General features: G+C 52.4%; 1 protein-coding gene across 1 annotated transcript; it reads right to left on the reverse strand.

Moving 5' to 3' along the window:
- Window positions 1-1,022: 1,022 nt before the first annotated feature.
- Window positions 1,023-10,452, reverse strand: LOC119089739 (2-iminobutanoate/2-iminopropanoate deaminase). Its single transcript, XM_037212552.1, has 5 exons — window positions 10,270-10,452; window positions 4,003-4,160; window positions 3,141-3,209; window positions 2,283-2,338; window positions 1,023-1,484 (listed from the first exon to the last, which is right to left on the reverse strand). Exons 1-5 carry the CDS (start codon window positions 10,320-10,322, stop codon window positions 1,422-1,424), a joined length of 399 nt encoding a protein of 132 aa, XP_037068447.1. The 5' UTR covers window positions 10,323-10,452; the 3' UTR covers window positions 1,023-1,421.
- Window positions 10,453-10,929: the final 477 nt, after the last annotated feature.

Below are 10,929 nucleotides of genomic sequence, written 5' to 3' on the forward strand. Positions count from 1 at the left end.
TTTTCCGTAGCCGCTCCGCGGAAAATGCATCACGTGCACAGTTGTCTCTACTTTGCACGTGTCAGAAACGGCAGAAATCTGTTCCAAGCCGCTCTGCACGAGGTTTCGGGCTACCTTCCATGAACGGCTACGGTCTCACATGAATCTGAAATGGGAAGCAATTCGTCCGTTAATAAATATCTTATCGGTCAAATGTGAAGAAACAGCCGAATCTTTGGCATCGGGAACACAGACTGAGGTGGTCAAAATCCAGGGAGAGGTCAAGTTCCAGGGGGGCGGGTAGGTTACGTCGACCTTATCGGCTGAGTCCCCCCAACCATTTTAGATTTAAAAAGTGGCATCCCTGTGTGTGTTTGTGTGTCTGTTAACAGACATGCATTTCTTACAGAGCACACTTACCTAGCCAAAGCCCATGACGAGTGATCCCTGATTGGAATGGTCCTCGAAGCCTGCCTTGCTCCACGCGGCACCGATGCTAACGATAACGGCGCGCCACATCATCCCACGCCCACGATCGATCCGCGCGTTTGCCAGGCCTGGCGTAACCCCAGAACTTAACGGTGAACTAAAGACATGGACTGAAGGCACGCATGTCTATGAACCAGTTCATTTGTGTTATAAACTTAGTTCAAGTTCGGTAATCGTGTCTTAGCTACTGAATATCCACGCAATTTCATGAAAAAATTATTTTGTTAGCTGATGCATCATTAAAAAATTTGTAAACATTTTAAAAAAACTCTTATTAAAAAATTCAGGCCAGCAATTATTCATAAAAACGCCTAACATGGTGCCTCCGTTTTTGTCTAATTTCATGATAATCACCCGAACTTCACGGTTACCTAGACCACGCCGCTCCACCATTCCATGTCTGTTCCGGCTCCAGTGAGTAGTGCACTGTCACGCGGCTCGACGTTTACCGGGTCCCACAAATCATTCTTTGGAGCTTGAACCTGCATTCTTGTATGCAGCATGTTACGGGTCTCCATGGAATATCCTGTCATTTGTTCACAAAAGCGTTGTGCCAGCAGTCACTGTCTCCTTTATTGACTTTATTCACCATATTGCAGCTTTCCCCAAATCCAGCGTTTAGCCGCGATCAAATCTGTTCCAAGCCGTGTACGATCATAAACGCAACACCAGCCCTACCCTCCTCTCCTTGCAACTGGTTTCCATCCGTCGGCACTCGGCACATTCCACACTGGAGCGGCCCAGAATACCATACAGGGATCCACGTCAGCTACTTCGGCGTGGACCGACTCGCCGTGAGCCTCCGACAGACGGCGTCGGCGGCGACGGTCGACGGGTGCCGGCGGGAGGCGGGCGACACGGCCGGGAATCTCATCGACGCTGGGCTTGGCCGGCGCACCGACGGGGGGCCGGGGTCCGACGGCAGGGACTGGGGTGCTGATGTCAGTCATGCGCTAGAGCCTGCTGTCGCCGTCGGAGCACTTGAAGGCAATCGCCTCGATCTCCACCATCCCGCCCTGTGGACGGTGCATGGATGGTCAGCGCCGGCCCAAACAGACACCGTGACGGCCGTGACGGTCCCGCCGCGGCAGTGTCGTGACGCCGTCTGCGGGACAACTGTCCACTGTGTACGGGACCTCGCCGTATGCGGCGCCCCGTGTACGGGACCTAGCAGTGCACGGCGGCCCGTGTACGAGACCTCGTAGTGAACGGCGGCCCGCGTACCGGACCTCACAGTGTACGGCGGCCCGTGTACCGGACCTCGCAGTGTACGGCGGCCCGTGTACCGGACCTCGCAGTGTACGGCGGCCCGTGTACCGGACCTCGCAGTGTACGGCGGCCCGTGTACCGGACCTCGCAGTGTACAGCGACGCGGCCGTTCACGGATATGGACAGCCCTCGGCCCACGGTATCAGCTGAGCATGGTGGAAGTCACTGAGTCTCAGGCAGACAATCCGTAACAATCATCAGTATCTATCAGCTTTAGTCAAGATTCTAGTAAAATGAAGTAGTTGTCTTCCATTCTCAGTGTCCGTAGGGTACATACTGGAAATACACTATCAAGCTCAATTGGAAGATGTATGTGTGTGCAAACTATGCCGCCGCTATTGAGTTAAATTGAGTGACTTGTAGTGGACAAGGATAACATTTTGCTTCCAAGTCTAAAATGCTTCGCCGGGGTGCAGATACGCTTTGTCACCATAGCGGGATGCATGTCCTGCATTATGCATGTCCTGCAGACGTGATATCATTACGGCGGATACATTCTCGACACATATGCCGCAAAATAGCGTGAATCATGCCACTGAGCTCACCTTAGGCAGTGCTGCCACTTGGTAGGCCGCCCGGGCCGGAAAATCACTGGTGAAAACTGGAAAATGATATCACAATCACTGACATATCGCTGGGCGGAGCACTGTCGCGAGGCCGCACAACAGGTGACGTGCCTCACGCCTGAGCCCACGGCACGTGCCCGCACGGCACGCCTGCCGCCCGCCTAGCTTCTGATACATACGGCACCCAAACAGCAGTGTCGGCGCCGTTGCTTGCCATTGTTATTGACATGGCATTGCTTACTTGAGACTCCTTGAGCTACCAACGGAACCGGCTCTTCCGGTCTCATCCTCTCCCGCAAAGTTAGGTCTCATGCCAGGAATTTCGTGTTATGAGAAGTAAACAAACAAAAAACTGCATGCGGCCCTATGCCAGATCGGCTCCACAGTAGTGCCCGCCCGTGTCCATGGTTCCCCCTTCGCCACAATGAGTGCATTGCCCTGTCTTCCATGCGCCTGCCACCTGTCAGCGAATCGAGCGTCTGCAGTGCTCGGGTGTGAATAAACTCTCTGCGCCTGTGCAGTGTGGCAACACTTTGCGTGCCCCCATCCCCCCCCCCCCCGTCAGGCATTCGGCAGACCGCCGGGTATGACGTCACGTGCCGGCTGTCAGAGCCGGCCATGGTTTCGCCGGTCCGATCTCGCCGACTCATGTGGGGACCGCCGCGTCGGCGAGAGTCGATGACGCAACGCGTGGTGCTGCGGCGCCGGAGAGCAGCGGGGCGGCGGACAGGGCCAGCGGACCGGGGGGGGGGGGGGGGGGGGGAAGGGGGAGGGCAGGGCGGTCATATAAACACGATCGAGGAGGAATGGTATCAGCAGCCGCCCCGGTCCGCTTACATGTCTTGTAGACTTCGTTGACTTTGGAGAAGTCGTTCATGTCGGCGAGAAGAACCGTCGCTTTAACGACTGGAACAAAGAAAGGCGTCGATCAGATGGGCGCGCGCTGCAATGTCGCCGACATCCAGGGCAGGCTGGGTAGGACAACAATGTAAAATACATGCAATTTGTTAAACGCATCGGAATGATCCGTTCTGGCGTTAAGCTGTAAAACAAGGTGACGACACTGAGGATAGTACGCGCAGTCGTAAAGTATGAAGGTTACATCGAGACTCTCATTAGCAAAAATCAATTTACTGTGCATATTTTGACGCATTAGCCGGAAGTATTAGAAGTGGCAAGACCGCTATAAGATGCATTTGTACAATTTTAAATACATTTGCACGGACAGTTTCATCAAAATATCGAACCAATAAAATGCAATGAAAGGAGGACCGGTGCAGAACAGAGACTCTGATGCAGAACAGACATAGACGTGTGCAATTTGTTTATTTGAAGGAAACGTGGACTCAACATATTTTATCACCGTCCGCGTGCCGGTCTGGCACCCTCACCGTCCGCGTGCCGGTCTATCATCCTCATCGTCTGCGTGCCGGTCTGCCACCTTCACCGTCCGCGTGCCGATCTGCCACCCTCACCATCCGCGTGCCGGTCTGCCACCCCCACCGTCCGCGTGCAGGTCTGCCACCCTCACCATCCGCGTGCCGGTCTGCCACCCTCACCGTCCGCGTGCAGGTCTGCTACCCTCACCGTCCGCGTGCCGGTCTGCCACCCTCACCGTCCGCATGCCGGTCTACCACCCTCACCGTGCGCGTACCGGTCTGCCACCCTCACCGTCCGCGTGCCGGTCTGCCGCCCTCACCGTCTGCGTGTGTCATGCCGGCCTCGTGCAGGATGTGGCCCATGTTCTCCAGCGCCTGGCGCGTCTGCGCCTCCACGCCTTGACACAGTTCTCCGGAGGTGGCGTCGATCCCCAGCTGGCCGGAAACGTACAGAGTGTCGTTCACCAGCACCGCCTGGCTGCGGACGCATGACAGAGATGTCCGGTATCTGCCCCCGTTCACCAGCACCACCTGGCTCCGGACGCGGGACAAAGATGTTCGGTATCTGTCCCTCGTTCACCAGCAGCGCCTGGCTCCGAACGCAGGACAGAGATGTTCGGTGTCTACCCCTCGTTCATCAGCACCGCCTGGCTCCGGACGCAGGACAAAAGATGTTCAGTATCTACACCTCGTTCACCAGCACTGCCTGGCTCCAGACGCAGGACAGACGTGCTCGGCATCTGGCCTCGTTCACCAGCACCGCCTGGCTCCGGACGCAGGACAGATATGTTCGGTATTTGCCCTCATTCACCACCACCGCCTGGCGGACGGCGGTTCGGCCTAAGGCAGTGAAATACATTAAACGACGTACAGGAAAATAAGGTGACGTGGAGACTGGAGATAAACCTTCGAACGTGAACACATTAGAACCCACTGAAAAATCGAATATGAAAACCTCCCGAGGAGAGCTATCGACCGTAACGTCTTTGCTGATACTCCGGTGATCTTGGCCATTTATTAGGAAGGGATGAGCGGACAAGAGAATCTCAAGCTTCCTAACAAAATCATGTTTTTTTCATTCTACTGTGTACGCTTGAAACGAACTACATTGACAATCAAGGGGCAAAATCGCAACCTGCATTTACATAGGATCCGCTGATACATGCAACTAACCACACGGAACGCGATTGACATCAGCTCCCGGCTGCTGGTTTTGCAATTGCGACCCCCTGAAATTAGTCTTAACTTCAGAGGGGCAGAGACAAGTTCCGGCAAAGCTTACATGGGAAAACCGAAAACTCCACGCCAAAAAGCACATACGTTGCGGCAAGCTTTCCGCCGAGCCTCATTATCAACCACTTTTCTGCGGGACCCACGCAACCACTTGCTGACGATGTTTGCAGTGTGAATGTGTTTAGGTCCCACGCCAAAGTCAGCGTCCTTTGATGCGACGGGTGCAAGTCCGAGCCCATCGGCTATTATCAGGCCCGTATTCAGGACCAAACTCTCAGGGGGCGCACCAGAAAACCAACAAATAGGTGGACACGTAGTGAAGTACAATTAATTTTGTCCTGGCTGCAACCAGATTAACCAACGCTGCATTGAACGAATTTTTAGCCTCTGAAATTAGCTGGATTACCTTTGGGAAGGGACGGGATGGAGAGTACATACAAATTCGTTACAAAATACGCGGGAAAAAACGTTGTAAATGCCTAGGCCTATGAATGCTGCATGGCGCATGCGAGCATCGTGGAAATGACAGCCCAAAACAACAAAATGACCAAACGATGACACCTTATCAAATTGCTAACTGTCGCTTTATGAACTTTTTTGTACGGACAACCTTCTGTGTCGGAATGTGCGTTGGCTACTAACCGATTCATGAAATGGATGGAAGCACCCACTTTGCACAAAGCGTGAAAGTTCATAGGTAGTGGCGACTTTTCCAGCTATCTTATTGTTTCTCAGGGCCTTTTTATTAAAATCAGCGAATTAAAAATTTAGTGCGAGGTCGCGCTACGAACTAACAAACTACCTTTTTCCACAAAAAAACGCTTAAAATCGGACAACTTTGCTTCTAAGTACGTGAACGTTTACTCTATTTACTGTATGCAGGTGGCAGTACCGCATGGATGAGTTATATGCCATCCTTTCATACCAACTCATTGATATGCGCCGGCTAGTTAGTAAAATTTTAAATGTCCTGCAAAATGACGCTTTTATGCGCGAGTGCATGCAGAACGATTAGTGCAGACACTGAGTTTCCTTATCGCTACTCTATTTGATAGCTATGCAACTGTTGGTGCCTAGCTACGCCAATGTTTTTCAATGTCAAGTTGGGTCAGGTCACGACAGAGCACTGCACGTTTGCGTTAAGCCATTCTCTCCTGGACCTGCCGTTGGTAAGCCCTGGTCTCCGCGGGTTCCGCCGCCTCCGCAGTTTTGCTTCCTATTCCGAATTGAACCTCGTTTCGCTTGCAGGATTATCTCCGGGACTGTGTTTGGTGAATTTACCATAGTTGCATTATTGTATCATTACCATGGAACTATGGTTGCAAATTTTGTGATGACGTGCATCAGACAGGAACATTGCATTGCATGCTCCACAGGTAAGGCGAAGCTCCGCTGCCGCACGCAGTGGCGAGCGTACTTTTAAGTACAGAGGCTTGTAATTTGCCGTTTCCAAAGCTAAATCAATGTTTATAAAAAACTATGCTCGACGAGTGGCCGAAACCGCGGGGAATTTTAAGGAAATGGGAAGGGAGCACTGCCCAGGGACTTGGAGAACAAAGAACTTATCGCGTAAGATTTTCCTCACCACATCCATCCGCTACCCCTGGGGCTGTGCCCGCAACAGAGGCCTTCACGGGTGAGACTTCCTTACCCCGATCCTCTCGTTACCCACTCGTTAAGCATGCTCATACCTTGCTCTCAACCATCCGTCCATGTAGTTATGACCGCCCGTTACCCACTCGTTTGCATTTTCCCAGGCATTTCATTTTACATTATGCCAAAAAGAAACGTTTGAATTCAACCTTACGCTGATGCGTACATAATTGCAAAGAAGGTACGAATCAAGCTAATCATGTCTTAATAGAGCGCCAGCAGCAACACTGCGAAGTGTTTCTTGCGGATCCAAAAGACATTTCGTAAACGTCTCACCCATATCAGAAAAATAATTTTACCAAAATGTGTATCAATCCTACCCTGTTACCCATATCACATAGTTACCGTTGGGTTAAACCAACCCATGAAGTCCTCTAGCGCACACTTACCTGTTGCCCTTTCATAATCAGTCCTATCTACACGTTACTCATCCATTCGCCACGTTACAGTACTTAAGCTCTAAGCAACAAAAATGTCTTAGAAAAGCTTCCGTGCGCCCACGACATCTCAGTTGGTTTGTGCGTCCATCCTCCGATTCGCCAACCGGTGGTGGGCTGAGTTCGAGTCCCTTTATTTATTTGCCGTTTGCCCCTGGCTGAGATGTTCCTGCGGCACGAAGCAGCAGCCGCGCTGAAGTCCAGGTGGCCGTAGACGGATCGTGCCGAGTAACGGGTACGCGGTTCAAGTTTTCGCCGTAAAGATCATAACGTTGAACCGAAATTCTACGATCGGACGGTGGTCTCAGTCGTCACGCAACAAGCACCGCTTAGCGCGAACACTGATCCCAAAAATCAGTCTATTCAAAGAGTTTAGACCAAGCCTTAAAAACGAAATAGATATTTCGTCGAGCCCAGGCTCAAACTTCCTGTTTGCATTAATAATTGTACAAGTGAGATGCATGAACCTAATAATGATGAAAGAAGCGCAAGCAGTCAGATCGCGTTATATTTATTTGAGACACCCGCCGCCTAATATTTCGTAAAAGTCTTATCTATACTCGTGCCCACTTACATAATTTTCCAAAAAATTTGTACAAGCCCAAGTCGCTGCCCGTTCCAGTAGGTGCCTATGGGTTTTGTCCAGTCCGTACATTTTCCTGTTGTCAAGCACCCGTATTCAGAACTGTCGAAAATCTAGACAAAAAAGAAGTAAAAGTGACATTAAAAAGTGCCTCAAAGGGTTTCTAGGTGAGCTTCGCCATACGAAATACGTCGATCGTAATCCTAATGCGCGTGCATAACGCGGAACATCCGATTTCTGCCGCTTTAGGTCTAACCGCTCTAATACCGCTTGGCTGTCAGGGAAATGTGGAGACATTTAGAGTTGAAAGGAAGCCTCTGTCCACACGAAGACTTAGGTAATTCCTAAAAACGCAACTCCGACAACTGGTACGGGGTTTGAGATTGGTAACAAACCTGGTACGAGTCAAGTGCTGACTCCAACGCTTTTCCGTTACAATTGTCGCAGATCTAACCATGGGGAAGAACTCCATCCAATCGTGAAACCCCCCCCTGCCGTTTGTTCAAGGGAGCACTGAATGTGGCTCGGGATGCACTCCAGATCCCGGGATCCCACGTTAGACACGTTAGACCCGGGGCACTGGCCCAGTGCACGCCACTGGTACGCATCCAGTGTGGCCACAGGGTGCGTGCACTGCACCCGCCAGCACACGCAGCGGTGGCTACGGGTCAGGCTATTCTGAACGTGAGTCAGTCTGAGTCTTACGGCTCAAGTTCGAGTCCTAGAACCCGAAGTCCTAGTCCGATGTCCTTTGGTCTGAATCAGGGTACGAGCTGATCCATCAGCGCAGGGTCCAGGGCTGTAAGCCCGAATCCCAGGACCCTGGTAACCAGTCCTATTATTTTTACTTTGAGTCTGTGCTGCGATAGGAACAGCCTTCTGGACATTTAAAATTGGGTGTTCCAGTGACTGAGGGGCGGGAAATAAGGTTGATTCCATCAGGGGAACAAATATTGTTTGATATTTGGTGAACATGATGAATCAGGCCGGCACACCGGGCACTCGCGAAGCAGGCGTGCCTTCAAGGTTCCAGACAGAGGCAACCACAAGGACATTCTTTGGAGCACCAGGTACAAAGCATCATAATGTTTTTCCTCTTTATCTTGGGGAGCGTGCGTTGTAACATTTGGCTGTTATGGTGGGGAGCAGTACGGCAAATGTCGACATGTATGTGCAACAAGTACTCGCCGCATCGCAAATACGTTTTCTAGCAAGTAGGACCAAGAAAAATGCGCCCCCGTAGGACCAAGCATTTCTGTTCGGCCCAACTACTAAGATCGATTTCTTTCGTCATCATGGGGTCCTGAACGGTACGGGTTCCGGAAAAGACCAGCAAGTATGATAGGACCAGGAGTTGCGGTGGTCGGAGGCCTGGAAAGCTTAGATTTTCCGGGTCGTCTCGCAAGGGATCATCGTCCAAACATCCACCTCCATGTATTCGCCCTGTTCATCAGCCACCGATGGGCGCATTATAGCAGCCTAACGCTTACCGCCACGGGAACATTGTTTGCTTCACCCACGTTAGACCCGTATCGCACGCACAGTGCGGCTCAAATAGACCCCGATGAGACACAAGACATCAAGGTGCCTGATGCACAAGACATCAAAACTGTACTCCGCGCCATTCGGATTTTGCGTCCCTCTTCATAGGGTATTAACGGAGGCGGATTTGTTAATGACGCCGTGCAGGGGCGCATATCTCAGATGTCACTCAGACACGCCCACTTTTGCTGTATTCTCATTGGCCGCCCCAAGGTCAGCGTTTGTCGATGAGTCGGCGGAATGCCGGTGGTTTCCGGCCCCCACCGTAAGAGGGCAGCAATGTGAGATGCTCGAACCCCGATATGTTTCAACACAACACTCAAATTAAGATAAAGAATCTGGGATATGCTTTAATTCAGTGGCACACTTCCTATTCACCACGGTATAAAGTGGCATCAGTTGTTTTGAAAACATTCTTGACAGACATGATGACGGAAGCCTATGTTGAAATTTTTAACTTATGTTGCTGTTTTTAAGCTCAGCTTCGCTGTCGAGCGTAGTGCAGAGTCTTGGTCGGACGGGGTCTGTGCGCAGAGGGCAGTGAAATGTAACCAGCATCAATAAATTGAACAGCCCTGCCGAAACTTCTGTCTACGACGCTAGTAGACCTAAGGCACCTAAGCCTAAGCACAGGCCAAAAGATGCTCGACGCCTTGAAAAGGCCCGTAAAAGCGGCTCCTCCAATAGAAAATTATCTCCGCACCCTTGAAAGCAAGAGGCCAAAGGTCAGAACAATTTCAAAATTCTGAAGGTAGGATGAGCCTGACGTTTCGGCTCGTCTGCCCCTCGGCGAAACCCTGGGGAGAATAATCGGGGTAGGGATAGGAAACCTTAAATATTCATGGTTTGAGCATCTCAAAACCGACTATTTCTCTTACTCACTACTGTGACGTAGCTCATAACTACACTGACGCATAGAAAATGACCATGGATATGATCTCTCGCCCCCTCCCCTACAACCGAGAAATTCACGGATATTAATCGCTTCAATGGTACCTTTCGTGGCAGCGTGTCTGCCACTCGGTCGACGCGGTGCTAAGTGATCAGCGAACGCTTCGGCCAAGAGCGATAATCTGAGGCGACTGAGAATCGAGCCTAAATCCGCCAACTGCGCAGGGCGGCCTGCGGCGCCGGCCTACCTGTACGGGCCAATGGCTGGCGCTGCCTTGGGTGTGTAGATGGTCCTCTTCATGGCGCTGCCGGCCGCGCGTGACACCTGCCCGCCTATATCGGTCGTGTGGGGGTACGCTGGCAGCCGACTGCGGTCCTCGCACGCGCGGCTACGGCAGACGGCGGCGAACAGGGCCGGCCGGCGGCCGGCCGGGGCCCGCGTCCTGTCACATGGCCCCTCCCCATCCCTCCCCCCTCCCCCGGCCGGCCGCCCGGCCAGACGCCAAGGTCGGCTCAGCTGGCCGATAAACACGCCCGCGGAGCGTCACGTGACCCCGCCAGCTGTCACAAGACGGGCAGCCGCCGCGCGGTGGAACCGCAAAGAAAAGGGGCCGTCCGGGCATGGGAAAGGAGGGGGTGGAGGGGGGGGGGGAGCATAGCCAATGTGTTTCAGGGGCGCGGGGCCTTGGACAGCTTGACGGCACGCCCAGGCGTGGTTGTCATTCATTCGGAAGTCTTGAGAATGCTTACCACATCGCTGGATGGCCGGGTGAACACTAATCGCCCCGGCGGGGGCGGTTCAGCTTGACTCCCACTGATGTATCAAAGATTATGAGAGCTCGATACACTGGATTGACAGGGTGGCTCTGCGGGAAACGCAACTGTGTCAAAATTTCAGGCCAAGTTTT

The sequence above is a fragment of the Pollicipes pollicipes genome, unplaced genomic scaffold (assembly GCF_011947565.3).
Source record: "Pollicipes pollicipes isolate AB1234 unplaced genomic scaffold, Ppol_2.1 Scaffold_3087;HRSCAF=3621_pilon_pilon_pilon, whole genome shotgun sequence".
In the NCBI taxonomy this organism is placed as follows: domain Eukaryota; kingdom Metazoa; phylum Arthropoda; class Thecostraca; order Pollicipedomorpha; family Pollicipedidae; genus Pollicipes; species Pollicipes pollicipes.